The following is a 16,253-nucleotide window of genomic DNA, read 5'->3' as shown; positions in this document are numbered from 1 at the left end:
ACAGGAAGATCACATCAATGACTCAACCCACTCAAGTGACGCACCCCTCCTAGGGACGGCATGAAAGAGCACCAGCAAGCCAGTGACTCAGCCCCTGTAATGGGGTTAGAGGCAGAAAATCCCAGTGGAAATAGGGGAACCGGCCAGGCGGAGGCAGCAAGGGCGGTTCGTTGCTCCAGAGCCTTTCCGTTCACCTTCACACTCCTGGGCCAGACTACACTCAATCATATGACCCACTGAAGAGATGCGTCTTGAGTAAAGACTTAAAGGTTGAGACCAAGTTTGCGTCTCTCACATTGGTAGGCAGACCATTCCATAAAAATGGAGCTCTATAGGAGAAAGCCCTGCCTCCAGCAATTCTAGGGACAATTAGGAGCCCTGCGTCTTGTGACCGTAGCGTACGTGTAGGTATGTACGGCAGGACCAAATCAGAGAGATAGGTAGGAGCAAGCCCATGTAATGCTTTGTAGGTTAGCAGTAAAACCTTGAGATCAGCCCTTGCCTTGACAGGAAGCCAGTGTAGGGAGGCTAGCACTGGAGTAATATGATCAAATATTTTGGTTCTAGTCAGGATTCTAGCAGCTGTATTTAGCACTAACTGAAGTTTATTTAGTGCTTTATCCGGGTAGCCGGAAAGTAGAGCATTGCAGTAGTCTAACCCAGAAGTGACAAAAGCATGGATTCATTTTTCTGCATCATTTTTGGACAGAAAGTTTCTGATTTTTGTTACATAGATGGAAAAAAGCGGTCCTTGAAACAGTCTTGATATGTTCGTCAAAAGAGACCAGGGTCCAGAGTAACACCGAGGTCCTTCAGTTTTATTTGAGACGACCATTAAGCTTAATTGTCAGATTCAACAGAAGATCTCTTTGTTTCTTGGGACCTAGAACTAGCATCAATGTTTTGTCCGAGTTTAAAAGTAGAACGTTTGCAGCCATCCACTTCCTTATGTCTGAAACACAGGCTTCTAGCGAGGGCAATTTTGGGGCTTCACCATGTTTCATTGAAATGTACAGCTGTGTGTCATCCGCAAAGCAGTGGAAGTTAACATTATGTTTTTGAATGACATCCCCAAGAGGTAAAATATATAGTGAAAACAATAGTGGTCCTAAAACGGAACCTTGAGGAACACCGAAATTTACAGTTGATCAGAGGACAAACCATACACAGAGGCAAACGGATATCTTTCCGACAGATAAGCTCTAAACCAGGCCAGAACTTGTCCGTGTAGACCAATTTGGGTTTCCAATCTCTCCAAAATAATGTGGTGATCGATGGTATCAAAAGCAGCACTAAGGTCTAGGAGCACGAGGACAGATGCAGAGCCTTGGTCTGATGCCAATAAAAGGTAATTTACCATCTTCACAAGTGCAGTCTCAGTGCTATGATGGGGTCTAAAACGAGACTGAAGCATTTAGCGTATAAATTGTTTGTCTTAAGGAAGACAGTGAGTTGCTTCGCAACAGCCTTTTCTAAAATTGAGAGGAATGGAAGATTCGATATAGGCCGATAGTTTTTTACATTTTCTGGGTCAAGGTTTGGCTTTTTCAAGAGAGGCTTTATTACTGCCACTTTTAGTACACATCCGGTGAATAGAGAGCCGTTTATAATGTTCAACATAGGAGGGCCAAGCACAGGAAGCAGCTCTTTCAGTAGTTTAGTTGGAATAGGTTCCAGTATGCAGCTTGACGGTTTAGAGGCCATGATTATTTTTATCATTGTGTCAAGAGATATAATCCTAAAACACTTGAGTGTCTCTCTTGATCCTAGGTCCTGGCAGAGTTGTGCATACTCGGGACAACTGAGCTTTGATGGAATACGCAGATTTAAAGAGGAGTCCGTAATTTGCTTTCTAATAAACATGATCTTTTCCTCAAAGAAGTTAATGAATTTATTACTGCTGAAGTGAAAGCCATCCTCACTTGGGGAATGCTGCTTTTTAGTTAGCCTTGCGACAGTATCAAAATAAATTTCGGATTGTTCTTATTTTCCTCAATTAAGTTGGAAAATATGATGATGGAGTAGCAGTAAGGGCTCTTCGATAGTACCGTGCAGTGTCTTTCCAAGCTAGTTGGAAGACTTCCAGTTTGGTGTGGTGCCATTTCCGTTCCAATTTTCTGGAGCTTGCTGCAGAGCTCTGGTTTTTTTCTTTATACCAGGGAGCTAATTTCTTATGAGAAATGTTTTTAGGGGTGCAACTGCATCTAGGTTATTGCGCAAGGTTAAATTGAGTTCTTCAGTTAGGTGGTTAATTGATTTTTGTCCTCTGATGTCCTTGGGTAGGCATTGGGAGTCTGGAAGGGCATCAAGGAATCTTTGTTGTCTGTGAATTTATAGCACGACTTTTGATGCTCATTGGTCGGGGTCTGAGCAGATTATTTGTTGCTATTGCAAACGTAATAAAATGGTGGTCCGAGAGTCCAGGATTATGAGGAAAAACATTAAGATCCACAACATTTATTCCATGAGACAAAACTAGGTCCAGAGTATGACAGTGAGTAGGTCCAGAGACATGTTGGACAAAACCCACTGAGTCGATGATGGCTCCGAAATACTTTTGGAGTGGGTCTGTGGACTTTTCCATGTGAATATTAGTCACCAAAAATTAGAATATTATCTGCTATGACTACAAGGTCCGATTTAAGAATTCAGGGAACTCAATGAGGAACGCTGTATATGGCCCAGGAGGCCTGTAAACAGTAGCTATAAAAAGTGATTGAGTAGGCTACATAGATTTCATGACTAGAAGCTCAAAAAACGAAAACGTCTTTTTTTTTTTTTTTTAAATTGAAATTTGCTATCGTAAATACCTCTGCCTTTGCAGGATGCACGGGGGATATGGTCACTAGTGTAACCAGGAGGTGAGGCCTCATTTAACACAGTAAATTCATTAGGCTTAAGCCATGTTTCAGTCAGGCCAATCACATCAAGATTATGATCATTGATTAGTTCATTGACTATTATTGCCTTTGAAGTAAGGGATCTAACATTAAGTAGCCCTATTTTGAGATGTGAGGTATCACAATCTCTTTCAATATTGACATGAATGGAGGTCTTTATCCTAGTGAGATTGCTAAGGCGAACACCGCCATGTTTAGTTTTGCCCAACCCAGGTCGAGGCACTGACACGGTCTCAATGGGGATAGCTGAGCTGACTACACTGACTGTGCTAGTGGCAAACTCCACTAAGCTGGCAGGCTGGCTAACAGCCTGCTGCCTGGCCTGCATTCTATTTCATTGTGGAGCTAGAGCCCTGTCTATGTTGGTAGATAAGATGAGAGCACCCCTCCAGCTAGGATGGAGTCCGTTACTCCTCAGCAGACCAGGCTTGGTCCGGTTTGTGGGTGAGTCCCAGAAAGAGGGCCAATTATCTACAAATTCTATCTTTTGGGAGGGGCAGAAAACGGTTTTCAACCAGCAATTGATTTGAGACTCTGCTGTAGAGCTCATCACTCCCCCTAACTGGGAGGGGGCCAGAGACAATTACTCGATGCCGACACATCTTTCTAGCTGATTTACACGCTGAAGCTATGCTGCGCTTGGCGACCTCTGACTGTTTCATCCTAACATCGTTGGTGCCGACGTGGACAACAATATCTCTCTACACTCGCCAGTTTTAGCTTTAGCCAGCACCATCTTCAGATTAGCCTTAACGTTGGTAGCCCTGCCCCCTGGTAAACAGTGTGTTCGCTGGATGACTCGTTTTAAGTCTAATACTGCGGGTAATGGCGTCGCCAATGACTAGGGTTTTCAATTTGTCAGAGCTAATGGTGGGAAGCTTCGGCGTCTCAGACCCCGTAACGGGAGGAGTAGAGACGAGAAGGCTCGGCCTCAGACTCCGACTCGCTGCTTAATGGGGAAAACCGGTTGAGCATTCCTACAGCATTTCCCTCCACAAACCATGAGAAAGTTGTCCGGCTGCGGGGACCATGCGAGTGGATTTATACTAACGTTACTATCTGTACTTACTGGTGGCACAGACACTGTTACAGCCTTTCCTACACTGCCTAACGATTGCGTCTGAAGCTGGGCTTGCAACACAGCTATCTTCGCCGTAGGCGATCGTTCTCCTGTATATTGTGAGTACAGCGACTGCAATTAGAAGGCATCATGTTAATGTTACTACTTAGCTTCGGCTGTTGGAGGTCCTGACGAACCATGTCCAGATAAAGCGTCCGGAGTGAGAAAGTTGAATGAAAAAAAATTGCGTGAGGGGGAAAAACCAAAAATATAAACGGTAATTAAAAAGTAAAAACCGTAAAGTTGTCAGGTAGCAAAGTAAGGTTGGCAACTAAACACACAGCAACACGTAAACAAGTCTGCCATTTGTGACCGGAAATGGCGTCAGCAATGCAGCAGCCATATATTGGGGACTACTTCAACAGGAGGTAGCTATCACTCACCGCCACGTTGTAATCTTCGAGTCCTTGAACATTTGGTTGTTTACATATAATTTATTAGCCACTAGATGAACGTTCTGTTACTCTGCTCGGAGCCTTTTGAAAGTGGGGTACAGGGCACGTCGTCTCTCCACTATTTCATGAGGAAATTGTTCATTAATAGAGAATGGGGTGTTCAATTCCCTACCCTGTTGTAACAAGGCAATTTTCATTTTGTAGTGGGTTAGCATAACTACGATCGGACGGGGCCATCCCTCTGCTCTGCCACCGAAACGGTGAGCTCTTTGAAAATCAATTGTTTCCACATGTTCGTCTGACATCTTGAGATTACGTTTCATGAACACCTTGACTTTTTCCCTCTGTTGACTGATAGTTTTTGTTCTCCTTTTATTCCCCTTTATAACATTTTTCATAATTATACATGTTAGATATAGTAATTCAGCTTTCATTGTTTTATCATCATACCGTAGCCTCTCTGAAGTGTCTTTAAGGGAGCCCACGGTAGTTTTCAATATCTTATTTTCAACTCGTATTTCTCCCATTTTATTCCTGTAATCCATTCCTGTTTTTGAGGCCTCAACCTCCCCCAGTACCCCAGGCAATAGATCCAGTTTAACTGCTCGCTCATGCTTGTAAGTAATGCTCTATCTTCTGGAGACTGTTATAAAAACATCCCCTCCAAAGTTAAATTTAGAATTTTAGACTGCGGCTTCCTTCCGGTTTCGCTCACAAAACTCGAGGAATGGTCTTCCCTTGTTCTCTTTGATGTATCTGTTTTCTTTTTTCGAGCAAATCAAAATTCTGATCAATAAATAGTTCCAGATTCTCTATATTATCCATAATGTTTGTTTTGTCGTTATCAGCTAATCATTTTTTGTGTGATTAATTCATGGAACAAGCTGTGCTAGTTTACCACGCTGCCACGTTATCAACACCTGTTTTAGTACTTAAGCTTCCCCTCCTACCCGATAGTCTCCAGATTTCCATCCAACTAAAGGCAATTTTAAAGTAATGTATCATCTAACTTGGCATTTCAGAGGTGGCGCGCACAACAACAAGGAGACATGCACTTAAATCCCATACATTAATCTGGAAATATAAACAACTTTATTCTCAATGTATTTTGTTTATTCTCAAAATATTGCCACTATTCACCAAATGTTATTTACTTTTCTTGAAATATTGACACTTTTTTTTAAAGTACTATCATGTAAAAAATAATAATCCAAGTACCACCACCCATGCTGTTTACAATTCAAGCCATTAATGTCACTTTGTTATGCAATAAAATTTGGAAAAAGTCCAGGGGTGTGAATACTTTCTGAAGGTACTGTATTATTAAAAGTATCTTAAGCATATTGTACCTCGTTTTGGTTTGTGTGTATATATAACCTGTCTCTGTTATTTTGTCTCTACCACAGTAAGATGCTGTTTGACACTCCAGAAGAAGATGCCAACTACAACCCCCTTCCCGAGGAGCGTCCAGGGGGGTTTGCATGGGGAGAGGGACAGCGCCTCGGGGGTTAACCTAGCCCCCCACCACAGGATCACTTTATTATGGACATTCCCTTAGCGAGACAGAGGGACAAACTTGGTCTTTTTTTCTTGACTTATTTCTCTAGTTCTGAATGGAGAACGCCAGTATCCAACCAGAGTTTTTCTGAGATTGGTGTGTGGCTTACATCTCCCTCAAACTATTCTATAAGCCAGACTGTCACTTTAAGACCACATGAGGACGTAACAACAGCAAGGGACTTTTGATGGGGAACCTTTGGCTGTGTTGATGTTTGGCTTTATCTCTGGGGGAATATTGTCAATATGGGAAACGGAGGCAAAAATCTGAATTAATTCAGATCTGGAGTTTTTTTTCCCATTTTACTTCAATAAATATATATAATTAACGTGTGGCATATATCGCTGGATATATTTTCTTTGTCAGTTTTTGTAAGGCGTTCCATATTTGATTTATTTCATTAATGTGATTTCAGTCCCAAAAGAGTGCTTGGCTGCACTAGGCATCAACAATGTGAACTCTTGCATAATTTACATATTGAATAAAAGCACACATTTAGTTTATTGCAACTGTAGAAACAATTATTACTGCAACTGTAGAAACAATTATTACTGTAACTGCAAACAAATCAAACTGCATACATTGCTTACCCTCCTCTGGTAGAAGACATTGCAGTGTATGGAAGGTTTCAGAACACTTCAGTTCAAAGGGGCAATCTGCAATTGGTACACCCATTTTGGACTTTATATTCTAATTGATTCTTAAAGAATATAACTTGTAAATCCCTCGAGCATAGTTCAACTGTCAGAACCTAAAATATAGAGTATAAAATGTACACAATGGTCAATATTCATATTGAAACTACACAGCTTCTCTTTTTTTCTATACCTTCTAACTACAGCACAATAAGAGTTTCAATTACAAAGTATACCCTGAAACACAACTAAATTGTGTTGAATTCTTGGTTGTAAGAAAGTACACAATGTAATGAGATCTTCTTGGTAAATACCAGGCAGCTATACCAGTTGGCAGAGGACTGAAGTAAAGCATTACCAAATAAATTAGTAAACATTAAAGCTGTATCAGATGAGGATAGTTGTACAGAACATCTATTTTGGTCTAGCAGGAGTATACATTATGTGCCACCACAGTGTCTTTAAAATAGGCTCTGTTGCCTCTGGCCTTATCCCACATCATCATAGTCCTCCTCACTCTGACAGTCTGGTCCGATGTCATCATAGTCCTCTGAAATGCTGTCATGACACACGTCCTGACACACCTCTGTCTCTGTGTGATGGTACGGCGGAGGAGGGGCCTCGTTATCTACTTTCACATTGTAGGGTAGCTCTGCAAGGTTCTCACAGTTTTTGATCTCTGGAAAGCAAAGACACATTGACAGTTGAAGCTGCCCAAAATATGTTTTCTTACTGTGGGCTTAAAGGTTCCTATTGTGAATGTTATACACAACAGCTTTATCCTTGTGTAATATTACTCCCATTGTGTGCTCATGATTGCATTTCAATGCTCATCCCATGAAACCTGATGCTTACCGGGGTAAGATGTGAGAAACTGTGTCCTGGGTGGTAAAGAAGTCAAATCATCCTTCAGATCTTTGGGATGATATTTGCTGCTCCTGGATAAGGGAGAAACCCAATAAATGAGGTGTCCACCTTGGAAAATGCTTTTGACAAGCCCCCTTTCACGTCCCCGGACTACTGAAAATCCCTAAAACAAATGGCCCTATATTGTTGATTAAAAGGTTTGAGGGGAATACAGGACCAAAATGGTGGTTTTGTGTTAATGAATGATGAGTAAACAAAATCACTCTATAAATATCCATTGAAATGTTAAGTTACATCAACTGAATAGTGCAAGACACTTACTGGGCATAATACTCAGGCATTGTGTGACTTGGCAAATTTGTATTGTATTTTTCAGCAGCTGTAAAAAGATGATAGTTGAGACAATGTGCACAGACTTTGAAAAAGATAGTTCATATCAACAGTGTCTAGTATAGTCTCTGTTGCCTCTGGCCTTATCCCACATCATCATAGTCCTCCTCACTCTGACAGTCTGCTCCGATGTCATCATAGTCCTCTGAAATGCTGTCATGACACACGTCCTGACACACCTCTGTCTCTGTGTGATGGTACGGCGGAGGAGGGGCCTCGTTATCTACTTTCACATTGTAGGGTAGCTCTGCAAGGTTCTCATAGCTTTCGATCTCTGGAAAGCAGACACACACATTAACCATTGAAGCTGACATTGAACACCCAAAAGGTGTTTAAAGGTTCCTTTTGTGAATGTTATAACACAACAGCTTTATCCTTGTATAATATTACTCCCATTGTGTGCTCATGATTGCATTTCAATGCTCATCCCATGAAACCTGATGCTTACCGGGGTAGGATGTGAGAAACTGTGTCCTGGGTGGTAAAGGAGGCAAATCATTCTCCAGATCTTTGGGATGATATTTGCTGCTCCTGGATAAGGGAGAAAGCATTGGGAGAAACGTGAGAAATTAGGTGTCCACCTTGGAAAATGCTTTTGACAAGCACCCTCTCCCTCCTCCGGACTACTGAGAATTCCTAAAACAACTGGCCCTATATTGATTTAAAGGTTTGAGAGGAATGGAAGACCAAAGGTATGGTTTTAATTGTGTTAATGAACAACAAAACCAATCTCTATATAATGGCAATAAAATGTAGGTTACATTTTCATCAGCTGAAAACGGAATAGTGCAAGAGACTTACTGGGCATAAGACTCAGGGATTGTGTGACTTGGCCTATTTGTATTGTATTGTTCAGCAGCTGTAAAAAATATGATAGTTGTTGAGACAATGCACAGACTTTTAAATAGACTGTTCATATAAGTAGTGATGAAAATGGACCTGGAATTCTAACAATAGTGCTTTTAGTAATGTACACTGAACAAAAATATAAACCCAACATGCAACAATTTCAAGATTTTTACGAGTTACAGTTCATGTAAGGAAATCAGTCGATTGCAATAAATTGATTAGGCCCTAATCTATGGCTTTCACATGACGGGGAATACTGGTATGCATATGTTGGTCACAGATACCTTAAAGAAAAGGTAGCGGCATGGATCAGAAAACCAGTCAGTATCTGGTGTGACCACCATTTGCCTCAAGCAGCATGACACATCTCCTTCACATAGAGTTGATCAGGCTGTTGATTGTGGCCTGTGGAATGTTGTCCCACTCCTCTTCAATGGATGTGCGAAGTTGCTGGATATTGGCGTAAACTGGAACACGCAGTTGTGCGTGTCAATCCAGAGCATCCCAAACATGCTCAATTAGTGACATGTCTAGTGAGTATGCAGTCCATAGAAGAACTTGGACATTTTCAGCTTCCAGGAATTGTGTACAGATCCTTGCTACATGGGGCTGTGCATTATCATGCTGAAACATGAGTTGATGGGGGTGGATGAGTGGCATGACAATGGGTCTTATCACGATATCTCTGTGCATTCAAATTGTCATCGATAAAATGCAGTTGTGTTCGTTGTCCGTAGCTTATGCCTGCCCATACCATAACCCCACTCCCACCATGGGTCACTTTGTTCACAAAGTTGACATCAGCAAACTCCTCACCCACATGATGCCAGACACGCTGTCTGCCATCTGCCTGGTACAGCTGAAACAGGGATTCATCCATGGCCATCGAAGGTGAGCATTTGCCCACTGTAGTTGGTTACAACACCGAACTGCAGTCAGGTCAAGACCCTGAAGAGGATGACAAGCGCGCAGATGAGCTTCCCTGAGAGGGTTTCTGACAGTCTGACAGTCAGAAATTCTTAATTTGTGCAAACCCGGCCTCCCGGGTGGCGCAGTGGTTATGGGCGCTGTACTGACGCGCCAGCTGTGCCATCAGAGACTCTGGGTTCGCGCCCAGGCTCTGTCGTAACCGGCCGCGACCGGGAGGCCCGTGGGGTGACGCACAATTGGCCTAGCGTCGTCCGGGTTAGGGAGGGCTTGGTCGGTAGGGCATCGCGCACCAGCGACTCCTGTGGCGGGTCGGGCACAGTGCGCGCTAACCAAGGTTGCCAGGTGCACGGTGTTTCCTCCGACACATTGGAGCGGCTGGCTTCCAAGTTGGATAAGCGCTGTGTTAAGAAGCAGTGCGGCTTAGTTGGGTTGTGTATCGGAGGACGCATGACTTTCAACCTTCGTCTCTCCCGAGCCCGTACGGGAGTTGTAGCGATGAGACAAGATAGTAGTTACTAAAACAATTGGATCTCACGAAATTGGGGAGAAAAAGGGCTAAAAAATAATGTTTAAAGAATAATTGTGCAAACCCACAATTTCATCAGCTGTCCGGGTGGCTGGTCTCAGACAATCATGCAGGTGAAGAAGCCAGGTGTGGAGGTCCTGGGCTGGTGTGGTTACACGTGGTCTGCGGTTGTGAGGCCGTTTGGACGTACTGACACATTTTCTAAAATGACGTTGGAGGAGGCTTATTGTAGTCAAATTAACATTAAATTATTGGTAACAGCTCTAGTGGACATTCCTGTCGTCAGCATGCCAATTGCGCTCCCCTCAACTTGAGACATCTGTGGTGGCATTGTGTTGTGTGACAAAACTGCACATTTTAAAGTAGCCTTTTATTGCCCACAGCACAAGGTGCACCTGGGTAATGAGCATGCTGTTTAATCAGCTTATTGATATGCCACACCTGTCAGGTGGATGGATTATCTTGGCAAAGGAGAAATGCTCACTAACAGGGATGTAAACAAATGTGTGCACAAAATTTGAGAGAAATAAACATTTTGTTTGTATGGAACATTTCTGGGATCTTTAATTTCAGCTCATGAAAGATGGGACCAACACTTTACATGTTGCATTTATATTTTTGTTCAGTGTAATAGCATCATTGAAAAAACATACCTTTCTTGGAGATACACTTGTTGATAAAGACAAAGATGAGGCCTATTACCAAGGATACAAAAATCATTCCAAGAACCACCCACAGCAAGAACTCTCGTAAAAGTGCCATTGGTGATCTAGTCCACTGCAAACAAAAGTGCCAAAATATACATGTAAGTAACTGATTATGAACTTCAGATGAATTTGAGGACCTCATGAATTCCACAGAAATGGCTACTTGAAATATTTTGCAAGGAAAGTAAATCAACATTGTTCTGCATTTCAACTTTTCAATTCAGTGCTTTCAGTGCTTTATTGGAAACATGAGGACTTTGAACATTTAAGTTTTGTTCTGAATCTCCATGGCATGTCACTTCCCCTTTTCTGAGCTGACCAGGTCATGTGGTTATTTTAGACTGCACTGTATATGAGCAGACAATTGTACTACATCAAAGGTGTAAGGCAAAAAGTGATTAGATTTTTACATAATATATTGTTGTGACATCTCTGATTCTTCAGCTTTTTTGACTGTCAAACTCAATCCTGGGCACCCTTACATATACACTACCGTTAAAAAGTTTGAGGTCACTTAGAAATGTCCCTGTTTTTGAAAGAATAGCTTTTTTTTGTCCATTATAATAACAACAAATTGATCAGAAATACAGTGTAGACATTGTTAATGTTGTAAATGACTATTGTAACTTAAAACGGCATATTTTTTTATGGAATATCTACATAGGCGTACAGAGGCCCATTATCAGCAACCATCACTCCTGTGTTCCAATTGCACGTTGTTAGCCAATCCAAGTGTGTTTAAAATGTTATCATTTTAAAAGGCTAATTGATCTGTCACGAGTCAGACCGAGGGTGGCTTCCCTTTCCCGGTCGGGTGGCGCTCGGCGATCGTCGTCGCCGGCCGATTAGCTACCACTGATTGTTTTTTCCTCCCCCTCCTTATATGTTTATTGTTAGCACCTGTTAGGGAGTCGTAAATTGGGCTTTATTAGACAGCCGGCCCGCCTGGTTCTTTGTGCGCGATTAATCATTGTGACCTTCGGTTATGTACTATAGGAACGTGTTTGTTCCCGGTCGTGTTTCTGTTGTACTGTTTTCGTCCCCGTGTTTGGGGCATTTGGTTTTGGAACACCTTGTGTTGCGTGAGTGCATTAAAGAGCACAGTATTGCAATCTCTGTTTCCTGCGTCTGACTCCACACCCACGACACCCGGAGCTTTACATGATCATTACAAAACCCTTTTGCGTCGTGCCTAAGAACAGTCCTAGTCGTGGTATATTGGCCATATACACAATCCTCGGGCCTTAATGCTTAATTATATAATTGACAAATAATTTACATATAATACAAATTGACATTTTAACTATAATGAATGTTAAGTTTTAAAATGTCTCATTAACCGTGTTTGCCACAGACACAGCTGGTAAATGGCACTAATTCACACTTATCTCTGTGACCAGAGCTTGATGTAAATTACCTCAGTTTATCAGACAACATCCTTTCACAGCTGCATATTATTTTATAGAACAATGTGTCTAAATAACTTTCAACAATATCATTTTTTATACACAATACAAATATGTTGCAGAGTAGGCTATTGTTAAATTTGTATGTATTTATTATACTTTAACAGTAGATCTCAGCATACATGATAAATTAGTCCTTTATTATCTTATTATAAACTACCATCACCAACAGTAATTATCATACAAAATAAACCTCAGCTTGCGTCTGTAGTGTATTCTTATGTAATTTCAGTTATTTTATCAACACTTTAATCAAATAATAACAATATCACCTATTGTATTTATTTTACAATAATGTTCTATGGTCAGCACAGTTTTTTAGTATGCTAGAATAAAATATTTTGAATACAAAATAAGCATTTTCTTGTTCTTATGACAATAGAATACACTCAAAATGATAGCATATGCCTTACCTTACAAGGAAAGTCGAACAGCTGAAAGCTAGGGTTGTGTGGGTCAATGATATTCTCACTTCTAAGCTGTGTACAGAAGATAGGGAAACTCTTATGGTGGCATAATGCATTTCTGAGATCTGCAGCCTACTCATTTCCTCTCAATCATATTTAAGGAACTCCCAGCTACTTCCCCCACCCATCATTCCGCTCCACTGGTTCAGATACTTTTATAGACCCTATTGAACTGTTGAGACCATGCAGAGTGTGAGGATGGGTGAGGGAGAATAATATTATCTAATTTGTTAGCTAGTTTGTATGGATAGTTCAACAAGTAGTTTGAGTCAAAGTAATATTGTCTTGGGTGAAAGCACCACATACTGAATGGCATCACGACATCTAGGATGTGATCTCTCGACTGGTGGTGCGTTCAAAACAACTCAGACTCGTTGTAGAAATGTCGCATTGACGTCAATTTGGCAACTCGTAAATACGACCTTCCTACTGGGAAAAATGCATGTGAACGCCCCTCCAATCTGAAATTATGACTAGGAAAATTGGGAATGATCTCTTGACCCCGATCTTTCCCACATGCTGAACTTTGACATCATGCACCACTAAAAATGGCAACAAACACAGTGGTCAATGGTGAGAATGGTTATTTTGTTCCTTCCAAGCTTTGAGCATGTGAATGCCCAAATCGTTCCTCTGAAGTAGGCAAGACGTTCCTCCGATCACTCCGACATGATATGAATGCGGAAAAATAGTTTCCCCACTTGGAAATGATCAGAAGCAGCCAATAGGAAGCTCTATGCCAGGGGTGTCAAATGCATTCGGTCTTCAATATATGGTTTATTTGATAAAATAGAAGTTTCGTAAGGGTTTGATTGTTAAGAGTGTACTGATACGAGTAGGACACGTGACATCCTAGCAAAATTGAGAAAGTCATAAACCCCGCCTATTTCTACATTGTATCTTCTTAAAATGTGATTTTAAACCTAACCACACGGTTAACCTTATGCCTAACCCTAATCTTGAATTTTTTTAAAGTACATTTTTGTTTTCGGGAATTTTTACTATAGCTAAATGTCAATTTTGTGGCTATGGTAACTAGTGGAACCCATTGTGTGTGTGTGTGTGTGTGTGTGTTGTTCACACGCGTATCTGCCCTCATGATCCCACTTGATCTTGCCTCCTACCGACTGCCTTCCATTTTTGAATGAATGCATTTTCGTTGTTAGAGCGGCCACTAGAGTATATTGTCAATATAATGGATAATCTGGGATATAGCCATTTGTGACTGCGGTAACTAGTGGAAACCCCCGATATTTATGTGGTAGTGTTCACACATGCGTAGTGTGCTGTTTCCCCCAATGACGTTGTCTTCCATGTAGCAAGCACTTTCAAGCAGGCTGTTTTCTTGGACACGCCTAGCTAGCTAGCTTTCCTCCAACACCGCGCCGGTTATTGCAATTCCATCCCCTGGAAACCATGGCCGACCAGGCCTCGGGATCCGCCCGGCAGCCCCAGCATGACGGTAAAGATTTGTTCTTTTTTGATAGTCTTTATGTGGTATAGTCTCGATTTAATACAGATAATTAAACGGCCTGTGAATAATCGGGCTCAGCAAGCACCATCACCCGACGTGTCACTCCCTCTCCCTGGACATTATTTCAATGTTCTCACTGCTGGATATATTATAGCGAGCTACACAGGCCCAAAACTTGATTTCCATACGTTGTTGGGAAATAAATACACCCATCTTGGCGTTAGCTAGCTAGTCGAACGGTGTTGATGTTACCTAACTAGCTAAGTTAGCTACCACTATACCTGTCATTGTTGTTTTGAAGCCATTGACAGTAGGCGAGACGATCGACGCAGTGGAAACTGGAAAGGGATAATGCTGGCAGTCACATTTGTACAAGTATCAAACGTTTTCGAACAGTGTTTATTTAAACATGAATATTGTAACATTTAGTTAACGTTAGTTTTCCATCCCCTTGTTTGCTAAATGTAGTTAGCTGCATAGCTTTTGTCTACTCTAACTAACAGGGGACTATCCCATTCATAGATCTAACTGCTATAGCTCCTATTGCCCGGGGGAGTTTTCATTAGAGCCCGACGCTTGCTTTTTAACGTTAACGCACATCGCTTGCGGTAAGTTTTTGGAAACGCAGTGAGAAATAATTGTCAAAAAACACAAAAGGTTAAATTATCTCACACCTTTTTGTTAGGGTTAGTGTTCCTATGTCAACAATAGACTAACGAAACAAATACCAAAATATAGTTTTCGGATGGAATTTTCCTTTAACAACGTTTGATTATGGAAGAAACTGGGGAGGAAGTGTGTTTCCATCAACTGGAGGCACACACAACTTGTTGATCTGTGCAAAACGGCTACAGTAAGTGTTTTTTACTTTTTAAATTTTAAATATTTCTCGCAGATATGAAAGATAAGGGGCATATGTTTTAAAAAACGGTTTGAGGATCGACTATTATACATGTTAAGAGACCTCGTCTGAATTTGTAGTTAACATGGAGCCAAATGCGGGCGAATGTACATGGAGAAGGGTTTTCGAGAGCTAGCAGGGGACATGGACCAATTTTGAGTTTCAGACCCTAGCTAATTTGCTAGTAGTAGCCACGCAGATACATCGTTGGCCAAAATGTATTGATAAATTCAGCCTATGACTGAATTCAATTTACAGGATTCTTGCAGATTTTGTCGAACTATCTACACCAGATCTTACAATGGAGATAATGAGTTGTGTCAATGGTTGTAATGTTACTGATGTCATCCCACTCTGAAATATGTCATGCTCTGCAATATGCACAAGCTGACATTTTCACACCTCTGTTCATTTTAATGGCCTCTGACTTGTTAGGAGTTGTCCAAAGTAGAGGTGCTCCATATCCGTCCTCAGTTTAGCACAATGTTTTTGGTTTAGTGTGTGTTTATAGCGACTTTGAGATTCTACCTCTAATGAAAAGTGCTATCTATATATAATACTATTATTATTGAGGCTACATTCACCAGGTGCTAAATGAGTGCAATAACACATTTAATTGACTAAAGACAGGCTTTGCAAAAGGCAACACTGATCTGATGATTTTACCGCTTAGTATGGCAAATGCGCCTCTATAGACCGCAAAGCGCTACAGATGGTTATGCGGATGGCCCAGTACATCACTGGGGCAGAGCTCCGTGCCATCCAGGACCTCTATATCAGGCGGTGTCAGGAAGGCCTGAAAAATTGCCAAAGACTTCAGCCGCCCATGCCATAGACTGTTCTCTCTGCTATCGTCCGGCAAACGGTACTGGAGCATCGGCTTTCGAACCAACAGGCTCCGAGATAGCTTCTACCCTAGGCCATAAGACTGCTAAATAGTTAATTACCTGGACAATCTGCATTGACCTTATCTTGCACTGATTCTATGCACTCACAAGACTATATTCTGTTTATACACATTTACATACACTACTGTACAGACACACACACGCATACACACATGCAGAC

At 41.5% G+C, this 16,253-nt stretch overlaps 3 protein-coding genes across 6 annotated transcripts in view; 2 read left to right on the top strand and 1 right to left on the bottom strand.

Annotated features, from left to right (window-relative positions):
• The window catches only part of LOC110533569 (derlin-2), a 21,660-nt gene extending 15,338 nt beyond the window's left edge, over positions 1-6,322 (top strand). The window contains exon 7 of the mRNA XM_021617911.2: positions 5,822-6,322. Coding sequence (XP_021473586.1) covers positions 5,822-5,927 — 106 coding nt within the window. The 3' untranslated portion in view covers positions 5,928-6,322. The remainder of the gene's footprint in view (positions 1-5,821) is intronic.
• The window catches only part of LOC110533568, a 14,407-nt gene continuing 3,975 nt past the window's right edge, over positions 5,822-16,253 (bottom strand). Inside the window, exons 2-9 of one of the 3 annotated variants that reach the window (XM_021617909.2) lie at positions 12,757-12,822; positions 10,824-10,947; positions 8,667-8,724; positions 8,314-8,396; positions 7,978-8,139; positions 7,797-7,854; positions 7,464-7,546; positions 5,822-7,287 (exon numbers count right to left, since the gene is read on the bottom strand). In XM_021617909.2, coding sequence (XP_021473584.2) covers positions 7,097-7,287; positions 7,464-7,546; positions 7,797-7,854; positions 7,978-8,139; positions 8,314-8,396; positions 8,667-8,724; positions 10,824-10,932 — 744 coding nt within the window. In that variant the 5' untranslated portion in view covers positions 10,933-10,947; positions 12,757-12,822 and the 3' untranslated portion in view covers positions 5,822-7,096. Of the gene's footprint in view, positions 7,288-7,463; positions 7,547-7,796; positions 7,855-7,977; positions 8,140-8,313; positions 8,397-8,666; positions 8,725-10,823; positions 10,948-12,756; positions 13,156-16,253 lie in introns of those variants that run through there. The other 2 variants (XM_021617908.2, XM_021617910.2) reach the window with 2 other exon arrangements.
• LOC110533566 (rab GTPase-binding effector protein 1) overlaps positions 13,890-16,253 on the top strand; it is a 22,569-nt gene continuing 20,205 nt past the window's right edge. Inside the window, exon 1 of one of the 2 annotated variants that reach the window (XM_021617906.2) lies at positions 13,890-14,272. In XM_021617906.2, coding sequence (XP_021473581.1) covers positions 14,227-14,272 — 46 coding nt within the window. In that variant the 5' untranslated portion in view covers positions 13,890-14,226. The remainder of the gene's footprint in view (positions 14,273-16,253) is intronic. The other variant, XM_021617905.2, reaches the window with a different exon arrangement.

The sequence above is a fragment of the Oncorhynchus mykiss genome, chromosome 10 (genome assembly GCF_013265735.2).
Source record: "Oncorhynchus mykiss isolate Arlee chromosome 10, USDA_OmykA_1.1, whole genome shotgun sequence".
Lineage (NCBI taxonomy): Eukaryota > Metazoa > Chordata > Actinopteri > Salmoniformes > Salmonidae > Oncorhynchus > Oncorhynchus mykiss.
Note: the sequence above shows the minus strand (reverse complement) of the source record. Positions and strands in the feature narration are given on the sequence as shown.